We start from the raw sequence: 17,851 nt of genomic DNA, 5'->3' as shown, positions 1-17,851 counted from the left end.
ATTCCGCCATGCGAGACCGAGGATGGGACCCGCCTGTCGAGTCTTTGAATGGTGAGAAGGAAAACCACTTGGAGCCAACCCAGCAGCCGAGAGCTCCGAGACGTGGAGCCCGCTGTATGTTCGACGTCGGTAGCGCACCTTTGACCGCCTTTGGCAGGTTCTAATCAATGGTTTGCTGTAAGGTGTGTGTCTGGTCCCCGCATGGGATACAGTACAAAAAGGATGCCGTCCCGGCTCGGTTTTACTAGGTGACTTTTACTCTTTGCCAACCCGCTCTGTTAGTTTGACTTCGACTCGCACACGTTTGAACCTTTAGAACAATCTATTCCAGCCCGCATTCTTGCACACGCCTCAGGAATTCTTAGGAATTCACAGGAATTCGCGTTCCTTCCGCCACCTTATCTCTCAGTAACGTTTGATTCTTTGGAGCGAGCGCGCTCCTGCCGTCAAGACGTTTTCCAACCTCCTCAACTCGTAAGCCCTGATTCTGGTCTTTGTTTTGGTTCTTGCCTTCCTATAAATACGTGCCCTTTCTCGCCGTTAGCCGTAATCCTCGTGATGTTTTCCGGCGCCCACACACCTATAAATGCCTTCCTCGCGATCCTGATCTTGGGTTTTCACCCTGAACCACCAACCTTCAAACTCGCTAACCACCAATTCAGAGTCCACCACCCTTACGCCGGAGCCCGTTGTTCAGCCTCTCCCGGAGGAGCAGCGGACTCGATTCAGACCCAATAAAGTCTCAATCACCAGCTTAAACAAAAACATAAAACACCAATCACCAGCGCGCCGATTCTCAAGATGGCCCCGCACGCCGAGACTGATGCCGGCTCTGTGAACGGTGGTGGACACCCCGCCAATGGCACTTCTGCCACTCGCCCCAAGTTCACCGTTAACTCCCCCAACGTGGTGTACTCGGACAACGAGATCCGCTCCAAGTACACGTACCGCACCACGGAGGTGAGCGAAGGTGAGAATGGCAGCCGTGTTGTGACCCCGAAGGAGACGGTCTACGACTTTAAGCTCGACACCAAGGTCCCCAAGATCGGCATGATGCTGGTCGGCTGGGGCGGCAACAACGGCACGACCGTGACCGCCGGCATCCTGGCCAACCGCCGCGGCCTTGTCTGGGAGACCCGCAACGGCAAGCAGGCGGCCAACTACTATGGTTCCGTCGTCATGGGCTCGACCCTCAAGCTCGGCACTGACTCCAAGACCCGTGAGGATGTCAACATCCCGTTCCACGATGTGCTACCTATGGTGCACCCCAACGACATCGCCATCGGCGGCTGGGACATCAGCGGCCTGAACCTGGCTGATGCTATGGATCGTGCCAAGGTGCTGGAGCCGACTCTCAAGTCGCTCGTTCGCAAGGAGCTGGCTGCCTTGACCCCGCTGCCGAGCATTTACTACCCGGACTTTATCGCGGCCAACCAGGAGGGCCGTGCCGACAACCTGATTCCGGGCTCCAAGGCTTCGACCGCCCATGTTGAGCAGATCCGCAAGGATATCCGGTGAGTTCCTGCCTTCCCTTGAAAACCCTTCTGCTTTTCCCTAGAAAAAAAAAACAAAAAAAATGAAGGCTAACTGATGTAAAAGCGACTTCAAGGCGGCCAACAACCTGGACAAGGTGATTGTGCAGTGGACCGCCAACACCGAGCGCTTCGCCGATGTGATCGCCGGCGTCAACGACACAGCCGAGAACCTGCTCAAGGCCATCGAGGCCGGCCACGAGGAGGTCTCGCCCTCAACCGTGTTCGCCGTCGCCTCGATCCTCGAGGGTGCCCCCTTCATCAACGGTTCCCCGCAGAACACCTTCGTTCCCGGCTGCATCGACCTCGCCGAGAAACACGGCGCCTTCATCGGCGGCGACGACTTCAAGTCGGGCCAGACCAAGATGAAGTCGGCGCTGGTGGATTTCATGATCAACGCCGGTATCAAGCTCACGTCGATTGCCAGCTACAACCATCTGGGCAACAACGACGGTATGAACCTGAGCTCGCACCGCCAGTTCCGCTCCAAGGAGATTTCCAAGTCCAATGTGGTCGATGACATGGTTGCTGCCAACACTGTGTTGTATGCCAAGGACGAGCACCCGGATCATGTGGTCGTCATCAAGTACATCCCGGCTGTTGGTGATAGCAAGCGTGCTATGGACGAGTACTCCGCTGAGATCTTCCTTGGCGGTCACCAGACTATTTCGTAAGTCCTTCATGCCTCTCTTCCCTCTCATCCCACTCACCCAAACCATAAATTACACACCCACCCATACTAACGACCCCAACCTAGGATGTCCAACGTCTGCGAGGACTCCCTCCTCGCCTCGCCGCTCATCATCGACCTAGTCGTCATCGCCGAGCTCATGACCCGCATCCAGTGGAAGCTTCACTCCTCCAGCTCTGGCGAGGGCGACGGCACGGCCAAATACAAGTCCTTCCACAGCGTGCTGAGCGTGCTGAGCTACATGCTCAAGGCCCCGCTCACCCCGCCCGGCACCCCCGTGGTCAACGCCCTGGCCAAGCAGCGTGCCGCGCTGGCGAATATTTTCCGGGCTGTTGTTGGCCTGGAGCCGGAGTCGGATATGACGCTTGAGCATAAGCTGTTTTAGACGCCTTTTTGTGGGTGTCTTGACGGCGTGGTCACGTCTTAGGTGGGAGGGTCTTGGTTTAAAGATTTCCTCTTGGACTCTTGGGTCTTGGACTCTTAGGCGGTGATTTATTCGTTTCCTTTTTGCCCTACTGCTGCAAGGAGCTAGACAAAGGTAAAATACACTCTAGGCTAGTTTTCTTCTTCAGTAGCCGCTGCGTTTCGTTAAGAGGGGCTTTTCGTTAAGATGGGTTGATGAATGGATAGATCTGGGCACACGACAAGACAAGGAATCTTGGGAGCGGAGAGGGGCATCATCGATGAAGTACGATCTGATTGATGATGGTGCTTTTTTCCCGTCCTGAGCCAGGACATCATCATTCATCGCCATAGAAAATTGGAAGTTGTTTCCTGCGAATGTTTTGCTGAGTTTTTGTGATTGTGTGATTGTGTTGCTATTGCGTGAATGGATGATGTGAATGGTTTTTATCTCTGCTTGTGTTTTTACAAGATGGTGTTCTCTCCCCTGGTATCTGTTCGAGGTACCGTACAGCTTGTGCCAACTGATTTTGAAATGAACAATTCCATTCGTAGTGACACCCAGACGAGTAAAAATCCCAATCCGTGTGATTTTTCTCCCTAAGAGTTGCCCGTGTTATGTTACCTTGCCCAAAAAAGAAGCAATATCACTACCCTCTTTTGACTCTCCCTTGTTTAAGAAATGGGCAGTGAACCAAGCTTATGGCAGTGAAAGTCGGACGTCTTTCAACAAGGGTTTTAAAGAGAGTGTCGACGAACTTAAATATCACTCAACACGGCCATTTGGTCCCTTGAACCCTTAACTTTGACGACTTTAACAACTTTAACTTTAACTTTACCATCAATTCAAGCGCTTGAATATCTCCGTTCCCTCTACCTATACGAACAACTACCAACTTACAAACCCAATCCTTTCCTGCTCGTTACCCAATGCTTTCCTATCTTGCTTCTACCAGGCCCAATACCTCTTTCGATAGACCGCCATCTCTTCCTCCCACTGATCCTGACTACCCAACGGTGATGTCCCACTACTCAGAGCCTTGACGTCTTCGGCGCAGTATCACCCACCTCCTCTCTCGCCCTGTCACGCAGCTGTTTGCGTAGGATCTTGCCGGACTAGATGCAGTTAGTTAGTTGATCAAGCTATCCCAAGGGTAAAAAGGCAGTAGAGAAAAGGGAACCCACCGGATTCTTCGGGATCCCCTCCACAAACACCACCCCCCCCTTCAACCTCTTATACCTCACCACCTTCCCCTCCATCCACCCCGCCACCTCCGCCTCAGTAACCTTCGACCCGGCCCTCCGCACCACATACGCCCTCGGCACCTCCTCCCCCCCAATCGTCACCCCCACCACCGCAGCATCCGCCACCTCCGGATTCTCCAGCAACACCCCCTCCAACTCCGCCGGCGCCACCTGGTTCCCCTTCACTTTGATCAACTCCTTCACGCGATCGACAACATGCACGATACCGCCGGCGCGGTAGGCCTCAATGTAAGCGATATCGCCGGTGCGCAGCCAGCGGGTGCCGTTGGTATCAACAGTGATAGTGTCGGCGGTGGCTTGGGGTTTGCGCCAGTAGCGGCGCATGAGGGTCGGGCCGGTGACCCAGAGTTCGCCGGGGGTGTTGGGGGTGGTGATGGGTTGTCCGGTTTCGAGGGAGACGAGTTGGGCGGCACAGTTGGGGGAGAGTTCGCCGACGCCGGAGGAGGTGGGGATCGGGGAGGTTGGGTCCCAGGATAGGGCGGTGCAGGTTAGCTCGGTCATGCCCCAGCCCTGGCGGATGCGAAATTCTCGAGCGCTGGGGGAGGTGGAAGCGGTGAATTGGCGTTGGACTTCCTCGCAGACTTCGAGGGATAGCGGGGCGGCGCCGGAGCCGATGGTTTCGACGGAGGAGAGGTCGAATTGTTTCACGGCGGGGTGTTTGGCGAGGAGCACGACGATGGGCGGGACGACGGCGAGGGTGGTGATGCGGAAGCGCTGGATGTGGGTGAGCATCTTGACAAAGTCGAAGGCGGGCATCACGTAGACGGGGATGTGCAGATGCGGCATGTTGGCGATGAAGTAGGTCTGGCCGTAGGTGTGGTAGAACGGGAGGAAGGCCAGGCCGCTGTCTGTCTGCTGCTTCTGCGCAAAGTCTGGGTGTAGTTTGGTCGTGTGCACCACGCCGACGCCGTTGGCCACGTACGAGTAGTGGCTGATCTCCACGCCCTTGGGCACTCCCGTTGTCCCGCTCGAGTAGTTGAGGCAGCACGTCGTCTCTTCCGGGTTGGCGGGCTCTTCCCAGCGCCACGCTTCCGCCTGCGCGGGACTGCCCCCGAGTCTCAACAACTCGGTCCAGTGCCGGGCCCCTGCTAGATCTACCGGTTTGTTGCTCCCTGCTGCGGGGCCCTGGGCCGGGGAAGACGCCGTCGCCAGTTCCTTAACCGGCACGCTGGCAGGCCCCAGGACAAACACGCGGTCTTTCGACAGCCCAGCCTCCTTGGCCGCCGCGAACGCGGTATCCAGCGCTTGCTCAGCCGCAAACAGAAAAGTGGCACCGCTGTCCTGAAGCTGGTACGCTAGTTCCCGCGGGACAAAGCTCGGGTTGGCACCCGTGACGATCCCGCCGGCCATGAGGATGCCGAGGAAGACGGAAGGAAACAGCAGGCTGTTGCCCGAGAAGAGCAGCACGCGGTCGCCCTTTTGCAGGCCGGCGCGGAGCAGGCCCAGGGAGACCCGTTTGGCGAGCAAGCGGAAGTGCGGCATGGTCAGGAAGTTGTTGTCCGGGTCGTCCGGGTCGATGAAGGACTTGTGGTTCGGCAGCGGGTCGCAGGCCGAGCCGAAGATCCATTGCGCCAGCGAGCATCGCGGGACGTCGACCGTCCAGCGGGATTGGATCGTCATGGTGGTTGTTTCTTTCTGTCTTTTCCTTGGGGTGAAAGTAATGTTCTATAATTTATACAGCCGGATAGTCGCAGTGTTATCTTGGATTATAACACCTAGCCAAGGGGTTAGCGATGTTGTGGGAAAAGTCAATGTCCCAATTCTTAGGAGCAATTATGCGAGAGGAGGTGGAAAGTTCACTGACTGGCGAACCGTTCCCTTATCCTAAGATTCCAGCGTGAAAATTCCAAATAACTGCAAGGACGGCAGGGTGGCCAGGGAGTTTTGGTGGGTGTTCGGTATGTACATGTATGTGTACTGGACCCAAAGCACGGAACAAGGGACCTTGCGCATATAATCGGATATAAGCTGAAACCGATTCTCCAGCGGAACAAATCCACATCGGCAGGCACGAACGGGAAGAGAGAACTCGTCAATTCCACATCTTCCAAGGTTCCTAGATTCCTCGGGTTCTTCCCCGCACCAAACAGCTTCCAATTGCTCTCGTCGGAGGACTTCCATTCCTCATTCAACCACAGCCCCAAACCGTCAACGTGATCTCGGGTCTGTTCCGGGTTCCCACTCCTCCAAAAGACCCCGCAGACTCACCGCGAAGAGGTGGACTTGGCGGGGATGTACGATGTGACGTTCCGGGGAACCTTGATACAAGAGGTTGGAGATTTGTTATAAAAGCTCCTTTCTCACGTAAGGTCTAAGACGTCGTTCGACCTCTCCGTATCCGTACTACGGTACTTTCCCCCTCAGAAACCTCAAAAACCGCCTTTCTCAGTCTTTTTCGCGAGCCTGTATGAGCACTATCAAGCTGGACTCCCTCGCTGCATAACGGTCACGCGGCTCTCCATTGACAGACTTGGGGGAAGTTCTTGGAAGACCGCAAAGTCCCCCCGGCCTTGTCGCCGATTGGCGGGTTCGGGCCTGGGGGATTTCGAGGTGTCCGTCGTGTCCCCCGCAACCCCGCATGCAGGGACATGGGTTCCCCATAAAATTGGTGAGATGCCGAGGCTGTTGTTGATCCAAACCGGTAGTTTGACGCGAAGTGGCTTGTCTTCCCAACCAGGGTCTGGATGTGGTAGATTGGAGACGAGAGGTTTGTGTATGTAGCTGAGACGGGGAGACATCGGGTTGCGGATATGATGGGGTTGAACATATATATGTCTTAGTCCAAAACCTCAGGAAGTATCTTTCGGGGTTTCTAATTCGACATAGTTGTCGCAACCAACACGAATGTCAGACCTGCAGAATGGTCTTGAAAGACACGTTGTGTCCGTTTCTGAATGGAAAAACAAGGCATAGTTAAAAGAGAAACCGAGAGCCGTCGTGATATCTAGCTGGCTAACCACCCACTTACACATACTCCAAAAGAATGCCACCAGCTTGCCGTCAACCCGCCCGTCAAAATGAATGGAATGGATACAGGGCGGGCAGCTCCGGGACGTAGAGTAGGTTATTGCGTTTTAGTGTCTCGAAATCCTTCTACCTCGCAGCCTTGCAAATATCGTATGGTCCAACAACCATGGTGTCTTCTCATGAGTCGGCAAAGTACGAAGATTGGTACCTTTGCGCGGCCTCATCTTCCTATAAAAAGTCCCATGCGCAACGTTACACATATTGACGGCTGTTGTGTAATCGGGACATTTGTCTGTGGCTTGGGAAGTAAAGTCCCGATTTTAGATGATATTTGACTGTTAACTCCGTCTCAAAGTCCAGTTGGGATTTTCAACACGAAGAAAGCTATCCCACCCAAAAGCCCGGACCATCACGACACACACCACCTATTCCTTCCTCACCTCCTTACCTCCCAACCTCAAACCCCATCCACACAACACACCCTTTATAAGCCAGCCCCGCGCAACAGCTTCTCGTCGCCCCCCACCGGAAAATGCTTGACCTTTCGGATGGCGCATTCGGGGGGCTGTGGGCGTCAAACAAAGTACACCACAGATTCTCGGCCCCCGGGTTCGAACCCGGGGGCCACCACTTAGTAAAACTTGCTTGCGGGTTTTCGTAGCTTCCTACCCACCGGGGTAGGGGGTGGGCTTTTGGGGTTTCTTTTGTTTTGTGGTTTTTTGGGAGGACTTCCAGATTTGGTTGGAACTGTTTCAAAACCACGGTGTTGAAGTCCAGTCACGTGAGCGTCCATCATACCCGCGACAAAGTGGTCTCATGTACGGATACAAGCTAGCATCAAAGTTGATATCATTCTTGAGTCTTTTGGATGGCTTCCACCCTGTGTTGTCACTGGTCAGCTTAACTATGGACTTGGTTAAAGCTGAAAATAACACTTTGGGCGTCGTCCAAGCAAGGAAGGGACGACTTGCATATTTTCAGCAGCGCCCCCCACGCCGTGGCGTCGGTGTTTCAGGCGATTGGTTGCCGCTGGGGGCACGTTCTTGGTCCCCCCAAAGAACAACTTCAACAGGCTTGTTTCAGCTCTCCTTTTAGTGGAAGACCCGCTGTTGACTTCAACTCATCAACAACTGGCCATCTCCCATCTCCGTTCATCGTTTTATGAGACGATAATTTCTGGTACTATCTTGTGGGTTGGGGTTTTATCATCCAAACCCTCGATGAGACTGAATTTTTAAATTTCCCGCCGCTTGCGCCCTTGCGCTTTCACATACCGCTTCTCTCGCTGCAGCCAGGCGGGCCGGGTGTCACAACTGGATTATTCATCACTTCTGCATGAAGCACACCACTCCCGTCCCATAACTCAGTCACACAAGAAATGTCATAAAAAAGAAACCAAACAAACACAACAACAACAACCCGTCACAGATCCCTTCTCCCCACGCCCAAAATGTTCTCCCTCCCCAGAACCTGGCGCCGCTCCGGACCAGCCGACTACAGCAGCGCCGTAATCCCCCTCGACGAAGCCCACAAACACAGCCACGCCTACCGCCTCCGGCGGCCGCGGCCTAGTACTAGCACCAGCACTAACATCACCGGCGATATTCCACCTTCAGACGAGGAGGAGGAGGAAGCGCGGGGGCGGGGAGTTGGGAATGGCGGTGATGGGGCTGATGATGTTGAAGGGGAAGAGGAGGAGGAGGAGGATGATGACGAGGATAAGGACGGCGAGGATGGTGATACCACGATGTTGGTCATGACGAATGGGGCGGGGGAGTATAGTGTGGAGGGGTTGAGGAGGGAGGTTAGGAAGGGGAGGAGGGGGGAGGGGTGGACGGGTTATGAGAGTGAGTTTGAGTTTTGCTGAATGGGGTTATCCTTTTGAGTTGGAAGGGGTTGGTTGGGTTGGAGATTGGAATGAGGGGCTGACGGTGGGACAGTGAAATCGAAACTTATCAACAAGGCGATTCAGGATATTGGGATGGGGACGTATAACTGGCAGCTTTTTGTGTTGTGTGGGTTTGGTTGGTTTGCCGATAAGTGAGTTTCCTGGTCGAATCTCTGCTTGTTTTTAGAACCCCTTGACTGACTTTTCATAGCCTCTGGATGCAGGTATGCTCATGGCCGGCCATGCAATCTGAGTGGGACCCCTCGGGCAGCTAATAAGACTAGGGCGTATCACTCACCCTCCCCTCTCTCTCCGCCGAGTTTGACGTCTCGGAAAAGTCGGTCCGCTACACGACCTCGTTCCTATTCATCGGCCTGTGCTTGGGGAGTTTCTTCTGGGGCATCGGCTCTGACATCATGGGCCGGCGTATCGCCTTCAACGTAACACTGCTCATTGCGAGCGTGTTCGGAACCGCGTCCGCCTACGCCTCCAGCTGGACCGGCGTGTGTTTTCTGTATGCCGCCTTGGGTTTCGGCGTCGGGGGCAACCTGCCAGTAGACGGCGCGCTGTTCCTCGAGTTCCTCCCGGATGCCTCGAGCTCCCTGCTGACGCTGCTCTCGGTGTGGTGGCCGGTCGGACAGCTCTGCTCGTCGCTCTTTGCGTGGTTCTTCATCGCCAACTGGCCGGTCGAGCAAGGGTGGCGGCACTTTGTCGCAACCATCGGCATCATCACCTTCATCATGTTCCTCGTCCGCTTCTTCCTCTTCCACATGTTCGAGTCGCCCAAGTACCTGCTTTCTAAGGGCCGGCAGGCCGAAGCTGTTGCTGTGGTCCAAGGGATCGCGTTCAAGAACGGCAAGAAGACCTGGCTCACCGAAGAGGTCCTGGATGCCGTGGTCGACGACACTGCACCTTTGCCCCAACGACGCCTGTCCACCCGCAACATCATCCGCAACAAGCTGGCCTCGTTCTCCGCTGAGCGCATCCGGCCGCTGTTTAAGAACCGCAAGCTGGGCCTCACAACCGCCCTGATCTGGTTCGCCTGGGCCACTATCGGGATGGGCTACCCGCTCTTCAACGCATTTCTACCGCAGTACCTCTCCCACGGCGGCGATAGCGGCACTGGTAACGGCGGTGATGGTATTCCAAGCGGCGACGCCCCCGCCTCCGAAATCACAGCCGACACCTACCGCGAATACGCCATCACCAGTCTCGCCGGCGTGCCCGGCAGTCTCCTAGCCGCCTACTCCGTCGACATGAAATCCCCCTTTCTCGGCCGTCGCGGCACGCTTGCCCTATCAACCTTACTCTCGGCCGTGTTCCTCTTCCTCTTCGTCCGCCTCGGCACCTCGCCGGCCTCACAGCTCTTCTTCTCGTGTGTCGAGGCGTTCGCCCAGAACATCATGTACGGCGTGCTGTATGCGTTCACGCCCGAGATTTTCCCCGCGCCGGTGCGGGGTGCCGGCACGGGCGTGGCGAGTTTCTTGAACCGTGCGACGGGGTTGATGGCGCCGATTATTGCGGCTACGATACCTGGGGATGGGACGACCGCGCCGGTGTATTTGTCGGGGACGTTGATTCTGGCGGCGTTTGTGGGGATTTGTCTGATTCCGATTGAGACGAGGGGGAGGCAGAGGTTATAACCGAGGATTATCATGATAGGCAACTGGGTGAATCGTTAGAACTGCACGGTAGGCGTATGGTTGGGTTACTAGTGAACATTTAGGGGGATTCATCGCAGCATAGATACATATACAGCGGCCCATATGGCGGCCGGGAAGGAGGAATTATAACACAGCGTGAGTAATAAATCATCAGTCTATACTGTATATGCAGCGTACGCACGCGGTCTACGCCCCCCGATCCGGCTCTCTGCTCCCCCGTTCCCTGACCCCCACCGGCACCTCCACGCTGCGCTTCGCAAACGACTTCCCCAGCGCATCCCGCACCATCGGATCCGACCGAATCGTGTTCTGCACCAGCCACTCCTTCGCCTTCACCCACATCGAGCCGCGTGTCTCCTGGTCCCCAGAAAACGGCACCATCTCCGTGTCCAGCAGCATCGTCGCGTCGTTGTCCACCTGCTTAACCACCGCATCCAGCCGGTCCAACGCCTCCCTCAACGCCTTCTCATCATCCCCTCCCTTTTTCCCACCGCCATTTCCAGGATTATTGCCATTACCACCCATAACCAACTGCCCACTCCGCGTATCCGCCGCCAGCAACGGACCAATCTGCGAAAACGCAATATACACCGTAACACTCAACTTCCTCGCCAGGGCAATCGCCTGAAACGGCAAATAATACGGCGCCCTCCCTGTTCCCCCCAACCCAGACCTCACCCCCCATCCCAACAGCGGATTCACCACCTTCTCCAAAACCCCCGGCAACCCCGGCCGTGTCACCGCATACGTCTCAAAAACAAACAACACCGCCAGCACCAACCACCGCTCATACCGGCCCCAGTCCAAGTAACCCAGCAGTCCTAACGCATACATCGCCACCGCAGCCGTGACGTAGTAGGGTATGAGCGCGGCTTGCGCGCCGCGCACGACGTAGTCACGTATTGTGACGCAGCGCGTCCAGGAGAGGATATCGGGCCCGAAGCGCTCGTAGGCGAAGCGTCGCGCCGGGTCGGTGAGGGTGTCGGCGGCTGTTTTGAGGTGGACGAAGTAGGCGTTGATATCCTCTTCTCTTCTTTGCCCCCCTACGGCCTGAGACGAAGAAGCTTTATCCGGGTGGTGCAGCGCCGCGAGACGGCGGAAGCGGGATTTGATGTCGCGGTCGGTGGCGGAGAGGGGCACGCCGAGGTCGGTGTAGAAGGAGCCGGCGCGCTGGAGCTCGTAGTCGGCTTCGTAGACGGTGTAGGCGAGGTAGAGGGTCACGACGGCGATGTGGATGCGGCGGCGGTGTTCGGCGAAGCGCGGGGTGCCGGGTTGAGGGCGGGGGTCGCCGGCGCGGATGGTGAGGCTGTAGTAGAGGGATTGGGTCCAGCTTGTGACGAGCTGGTGGGGGGGGGGGTTAGTTTCTTGGTTTGGGTTTTGTGGTTCAGGTGCACACGGGTAGTTGAGGAAGAAGGTGGAAAGGGGGAAGGAAACCCCCGGAGGAGAAACATCAAAATGAGAAACTCCTAGAGAAATGGTGGAAAATGCAAAGGGGAATGCTGGTACAAAGGAAGAGGGAAAGGAGACCTACGCCGGGGAGAAAGCTCCAGCCCAGGAGCGAAAGGAGCGCCGACATGATGTTAGTAGTTCCAGTCGTGTATGTCGCCTTCAAAACCCTACTAAACCCTCATGATCAAGCAACCCTCTCCAAGCAACAGCGAAAAAAAACCAAAAGGGGGGTGCAAACGAGCGGCGGCAGTTCGAAACGCCAACGAAGTGTCCGAATGTTTGACGCGGTTCTTTGTTTGCGGCATGTTGGCCTATGGACCCACTTGGCTTAATTGGTGTCTGGCCGTTGACGGTCGGCTAAAGTTCGGCTTTACTCCGGCGTTTGCAACCCACATCCACCCACACTGGACACGGCTGAAAATAAGTCGAGAGCGGCCGATACATCCACTCAAGGCGTGGTGGCAGAGTGGTCTAATGCGCAAGACTAGAAATCTTGTTCCTTCGGGAGCGTCTGTTCGAATCAGGCCCACGTCGAGTTCTTTTTTCTCTTATTTTTCTTTCTCCATGAATTTCCCCAATTTCCCATCTTCAACCTTCATCCTTCCCCTTTCTTCCCCCGCAATTTGACACCGTTACATCCCATGAACGATCCCCTTTTTCCTTTCTGTTTCGGCCGGTCAATTGGACGAGCCAATGGGTTGAAACAACAAGTTTCTGGGAAACCCTGTTTCTCTTGTCCAATGGAGGGAAACCAACTGCGTTTTTTGAACCTTTTGTGAAGTCAGCCTTCCCTCTCGCGACGGGGCTAAACGGTTGCATTCGGAGGAGTTGGTCCTTTCCTTGGTGATGATCCTGGTCTCTTGGCTTTCCTGTTCCCGTTTGCTATCCAATATTCTCGCGGGAAAGGGTGATATTTAGGACTTCTGCGAACTCGTGTTGGATCTGGCTAGTCTTGGTATCGTGGCAGTTGCTGACTCCGCCTGCTTCCTGTGCCGTTCTACCCGTCTACTGGCTAGCTACCGGAAGGTGCCTGAATTTTAATCGTGTTTTACTTTGACGTCTTTCGTTGTTGTTTGTTTTGACTTCCATTTCTTTTTTCTTTTCCCACCTCGGCTTTTCCTTTTGGGGTCAAAAAAAGTACAATAAACGCGTCAAATCCCCCATGAGGGCGGACTCATCGAATGAGACTCCAATTCCTAGCCGCGGTTTTAGCCGCTTGCGTCACAGCCCAACAACAACTCTGGTCCTCCCCTGAACAGACGTCACCTCAAAAACGAGACTCATGCGACGGCCCGTCTGCCGGTAGCCCCAAGACGTGGTGGCGTTCGGAAATCAGCCACAACGGGACTACACCACATGCCGCCGACACAACATACGAGTACTACCGCGATGTGGTCAAGTACGGCGCCGACCCGACCGGCCAGGAGGACTCGTCCGAGGCGTTCAACCGTGCCATCAACGGTGAGTGAGAGAGAGTTATTTGTCAAATTATAGAATGGCGAGAAAAATGAGTGCTAACACCGGTGCAGCATGGAACCGCACGGGCAACACCGTCACCACTATGCCTGCCTACGTGTACATCCCCCCGGGCGAGTATCTCATCAACGGATCCATCCAAATGCTCGTCAACACCTACCTCGTCGGTGACGCGGTCGACCTGCCCAAGCTGGTCGCCCACCACACCATGTGGGAGGATCCTGTCATCCTCGGTTACGACGCCTACCAAGGGGAAGGCGGCTCGACCAAGAACTTCTACATGGCCGTCCGCAACCTGCACATCAACACAACCACGGTGCCGCTTGGGGCGCGTGCCCGCGCGATCGAGTGGTCCGTCTCGCAAGGCTGCAGCCTGACAAATGTGCATGTGACCATGGCGCATGGGGCAGCGCACGTTGGCGTGTCCATGGACCACGGCGGGTCGGGCACCATCATTTCGGACTGCTCGTTTACCGGTGGGGAGACCGGGGTGGAACTATACGGCCAGCAGTATATGCTCAAAAATTTGCGGTTTGATAAAGTTATCTTGGGGATATCGGTCATCAAATCGCATGTGACGACGGTTCAGAACTGCACCTTCACGGACTGTCATCACGCGATTTACGCGGACGAACCGCATAGCAGCGGGACCATGTCGGTTGTCGATTGCATCGTTCGCAGGGGCTACGAGGCTATCTGGACTGATGTGTCGGGCAACGGCGAAGGGTCGTTGATCTTGGAGGGGTTTGAGGTCGGAGGTACAGGTACATTGCCGGTCAAGTCATCCGAGGGCAAGAAGCTGTTGCGCAATTCTGTTCCTGCTGGGCAGGTCTGGGTGATGGGAAATACGTGAGTGCTCCCCTGGAAGAGAAGGAGAGTCGGCGGCGGTAGCAGGGATAGCCTGAAAGACTGACGTGACGTTACTTTGTTCTCAGCAATCCCGACGGTTACCAGTCCAACAAGACATACTCCATCTCGCGGCCGGCTGAGTTGTTAGTGGACGGGAAATACTTTACCGCTCCTGCGCCACAGTATGAAACGTACGATCGCAGCCAGATCGTCAGCATAACGGAGGACCCCGACCATCCCGTCTATGGAGACAGTAAGTGCCCGGGAAAGGGGATGTGGAAGAAAAGAAAACCGAGGGGAAACCAGGGGCAAAGCAGACTAACACCGCTCAGACTCCCACGACGACGGCCCCTCGATCAACGCCATCCTAGCCAAGCACGCCAACTGCAAGATCGTCTTCTTCCCGCAGGGCATCTACCGCACCAACACCACCATCCACGTGCCCCCGGGCTCGCGCATCACCGGCGAGGTCCTCAGCATCATCTCCGGCGCCGGCGCCCACTTCTCCAACGCTTCCAACCCGCAACCCGTCCTCCGCCTCGGCAACCCCGACGACCGCGGCGTCGCCCACCTCAGCGATCTCCTGGTAACCGTTGCATCCCCGCTCCCCGGCGCCGTGCTCCTGCAGATCAACATGGCCGGCCCGAAACCAGGCGACGTCGGCGTGTGGAACACCGTCCTGCGCGTCGGCGGCGCTGTGGACTCGTCAGTGTCCACGCAGTGTGGTAACCCGGACCCATCGTTCTGCCTGGCTGCCTTTGCCTTACTGCACATGACGGAATCCTCGTCGGCTTACGTTGAAAATGTCTGGGGCTGGGTGGCTGACCACAGCTTGGACGCACCGGACTCTGACCCGCCGCAGAACATCGCCGTCGGTCGCGGCGCGTTGGTGGAGAGTAAGGGCCCTAGCTGGTTGGTCGGGACGTCGTTTGAGCACTGCGTGTTGTACCAGTATGCGTTGCACGGTGCGGAGAATCTCTACATCGGGCAACACCAGAGCGAGAGCGCGTACTGGCAAGGGCCCGGGACACCGGTTAAAGCGCCGGCGCCGTGGAAGCCGAACGCGGCGTTGGGTGATCCAGGGTTTGAAAACTGCGCGAAGGACGACGATGCGTGTCGGCGCTCGTGGGGGTTGTATGTGAAGGGGGTCAAGGATGTGGTGGTTCATGGGTCGGCCATGTGGAGTTTCTTCCATGGGATGAACGATAACCTGTTCGGCGACCCGGAGTGCACTTCGACGGGTGGCATCTGCCAGACGAACATGGCGTATATCGAGGATGCTAAGAGCATGTGGTGGTTCTCGGCGAGCAGCAAGGCGGCCGAGAACTTGGTGTTGAACGTGGGTGGTGGGCCGGAATCGACTAAGAACGTAAATGTGTCGTCTCAAAAGGACTACCCAGGCGCGTGGGGGGCGGTTATGGGTGCGTATTTGAGGAACAGTGGTGCTGAAGTCGACGATAACGAGGGAGATGATTCTGGGGGGATCAGACTGACTCCGGGGTTAGGGTTAGCTGTGGCCGTCTTGGCGATGACGCTGTCGTTGTTTGCGTAAAGTCGCCAATTCCTGTACATACATCTTAGAATACCCATAATAAAAACTTGAAAAATAAAAAGAACGGCGGGCGGAGCTGCGCTACCATGGCTTACGGTAAACACTCGACTGAACCGTGAAAGGCCCTTTCGGGACCAAGTTGACCGACTCTCGTGGACTGATTGAACTTCGGTTCGGCATTCGGACGACCCAGAGCCAGAGCCGCGGGTATGTAGGCATGGCCTTGTGAGGCTCCCAACTCGGTGGTTTCACGGCACTGGATCAGCGATGAGCCGAGCCCCTGGCACGAGTGGCCTCGCAAGCTCGCACCTCGCAAGCTTCGCCCGATGATGATTGTGGGGGACGGGAACAATGGAAGACTGGGGGAGCCGCAGCCTTTCGCAGCGGGTGTGGGGAAACTTTCCAGGTTGGTTCAGCAAACCGCACGCGCAAAAGGAGCGGGCCTGCCCCACAGCACATGACGCCTTGCCCCCCAAAGCGGACCCGCTGCCGTCGCAACTTGCGGGCCTCTGGCCTGTCGCGGACTTTGCGCCAGCAAGGAAATGGCGGCCGAGGTCCAAATTCACATGCGGCGGCGCGTTCACATTCGGCCGATGGCTCTTCGCAACTTGTCGCCCGAGGTAGTATAAACTTGGTCCCTGTCCCCGCGATCTTCCCCAGCTTTTGGTTTTTTTCCTCTTTCATACTACTCCAACGATATACACGAGACCAAGTCCATAATTGTCACTCTTTTCGCCAATTCCACAATCAACAAACCCCGTTTCGCCCACCAAAACCACATTCACCATGTCTTTCAAGAACGGTACGTTTGTGCACTCCGCAACAACTACCCCGACCCCTCTTCGGGACGTCCGGCAACACTCAGCACGAACGACACATGCCCATTGGGGAAGTTATCAAAAACAAAACATGGAAGTCTAACCCTTTGAAATAGACAAGTTCCCCGCCTCCGCTGCCTTCGACGAGATCAGCGCGGCCCTCACGGCTAGCGAGGCCGACCGCAAGGACGCCATCAAGCAGGGCGGCGCCGTCTTTGCCTTCACCCTCAAGAACAAGGCTGGTGAGACCGAGAGCTGGCACATCGACCTGAAGGAGAAGGGTGCCGTCGGCAAGGGCACTGGCGAGAAGCCCAACGGTGCGTTCCCAGCGTCTTTTTCCCGAAAAGAAAAAGAAAGAAAAAAGAAAAGAAGAAGAAGAGAATGCATGACAATCGGATTCTAGCCCCTTACTGACATACAACGTTCACAGTCACCCTCTCCCTCTCTGAAACCGACTTCGGCAACCTCGTCGCCGGCAAGGCCAACGCCCAGCGCCTCTTCATGTCTGGCAAGCTCAAGATCAAGGGCGACATCATGAAGGCCACCAAGCTCGACCCCATCCTCAAGAAGGCCCAGACCAAGGCCAAGCTCTAAACCACTCGAACACGACAGTTGTTGAGCGGGGAGGTGTTTCGTCAAAGTTTAGACTTGGTTATTATGACACTGGAAGGCGGCTTTTTCTTGTATAATACCATACCATTTCCGTTGTATTGGTGCCGAGGCGGCACCCGGCTCGCGGCGTAATTCACAGTGTTGTATTTAGGTCTATTTTTGTTGTTGAGTCCTGATTATGTGAAACGAGTCCGCTTGACTGTCATTGTGGTGACTTGAAGAGCGGCATGCAGACGTTTGACTTTGGCGGTGACTGGTCAACTTTGACGTTGAAAAGCCAAGTCGTTATGAAAGTGATGCTAGGTCAAGTCTAGCATGTGATTGATCTACGCGCATAACATCGTGTATCCTAGTTTAGCGACTTGCAAGGAATGTCCCAAGAAGCTGCAGCCCTCCGTTTAGTGTAGAGCCTGAGGTGAGTCTGGCCAAAGAAAGAGGCAAGTTAGTGTTCGGGAACTTCTTCCTGACATTAGGTAAGAAGATGAGGGCGCCTTTCAACATTCAAGCTCATCCCTCCGTTGCCTGAGGCAAGTCCCTTGTTAGTTCATGTAAGTGATGTTGAGAACGACGATCCACGTGCCGACCTTGCCGTACCACTCCAGTATCTACGGGCACGGCAGAAAGCACCACACATGGGTCGGGGATAAAGTACTGTCTCGGCACTTGAGGTACTTTTTTGAGACAC

General features: G+C 55.8%; 6 protein-coding genes and 1 non-coding gene across 7 annotated transcripts; 5 read left to right on the top strand and 2 right to left on the bottom strand.

Moving 5' to 3' along the window:
* Positions 1-801: 801 nt before the first annotated feature.
* Positions 802-2,608, top strand: C8A04DRAFT_31148 (uncharacterized protein; the record flags this gene model as incomplete). The annotated part of the gene is made up of 3 exons (XM_062781659.1): positions 802-1,514; positions 1,600-2,202; positions 2,290-2,608. The coding sequence occupies 3 exons, from the start codon at positions 802-804 to the stop codon at positions 2,606-2,608; spliced, it is 1,635 nt and encodes a 544-aa protein (XP_062634656.1).
* Positions 2,609-3,657: 1,049 nt separating this feature from the next.
* Positions 3,658-5,511, bottom strand: C8A04DRAFT_39222 (uncharacterized protein; the record flags this gene model as incomplete). Its single annotated transcript, XM_062784502.1, has 2 exons — positions 3,658-3,741; positions 3,811-5,511. 2 exons carry the CDS (start codon positions 5,509-5,511, stop codon positions 3,658-3,660), a joined length of 1,785 nt encoding a protein of 594 aa, XP_062634655.1.
* Positions 5,512-8,308: 2,797 nt separating this feature from the next.
* On the top strand, positions 8,309-10,389 carry C8A04DRAFT_31146 (major facilitator superfamily domain-containing protein; the record flags this gene model as incomplete). Its single annotated transcript, XM_062781658.1, has 4 exons — positions 8,309-8,705; positions 8,799-8,898; positions 8,958-8,970; positions 9,031-10,389. The coding sequence occupies 4 exons, from the start codon at positions 8,309-8,311 to the stop codon at positions 10,387-10,389; spliced, it is 1,869 nt and encodes a 622-aa protein (XP_062634654.1).
* Positions 10,390-10,596: 207 nt separating this feature from the next.
* Positions 10,597-11,986, bottom strand: C8A04DRAFT_14205 (chaperone protein DnaJ; the record flags this gene model as incomplete). The annotated part of the gene is made up of 2 exons (XM_062778005.1): positions 10,597-11,751; positions 11,942-11,986. The coding sequence occupies 2 exons, from the start codon at positions 11,984-11,986 to the stop codon at positions 10,597-10,599; spliced, it is 1,200 nt and encodes a 399-aa protein (XP_062634653.1).
* A 325-nt stretch (positions 11,987-12,311) lies between these two features.
* Positions 12,312-12,393, top strand: C8A04DRAFT_t112. Its single transcript has one exon. It is a non-coding gene; the product is annotated as a tRNA-Ser (tRNA).
* Positions 12,394-13,040: 647 nt separating this feature from the next.
* On the top strand, positions 13,041-15,736 carry C8A04DRAFT_39219 (glucan 1,3-beta-glucosidase; the record flags this gene model as incomplete). Its single annotated transcript, XM_062784501.1, has 5 exons — positions 13,041-13,320; positions 13,389-14,184; positions 14,271-14,437; positions 14,517-15,605; positions 15,636-15,736. 5 exons carry the CDS (start codon positions 13,041-13,043, stop codon positions 15,734-15,736), a joined length of 2,433 nt encoding a protein of 810 aa, XP_062634652.1.
* Positions 15,737-16,522: 786 nt separating this feature from the next.
* C8A04DRAFT_31143 (SCP2 sterol-binding domain-containing protein) lies at positions 16,523-17,148 on the top strand (the record flags this gene model as incomplete). Its single annotated transcript, XM_062781657.1, has 3 exons — positions 16,523-16,538; positions 16,671-16,871; positions 16,985-17,148. 3 exons carry the CDS (start codon positions 16,523-16,525, stop codon positions 17,146-17,148), a joined length of 381 nt encoding a protein of 126 aa, XP_062634651.1.
* Between the last annotated feature and the right edge of the window lie 703 nt (positions 17,149-17,851).

Source organism: Dichotomopilus funicola, assembly GCF_033296635.1.
Source record: "Dichotomopilus funicola strain CBS 141.50 unplaced genomic scaffold C8A04scaffold_61, whole genome shotgun sequence".
Lineage (NCBI taxonomy): Eukaryota > Fungi > Ascomycota > Sordariomycetes > Sordariales > Chaetomiaceae > Dichotomopilus > Dichotomopilus funicola.
Note: the sequence above shows the minus strand (reverse complement) of the source record. Positions and strands in the feature narration are given on the sequence as shown.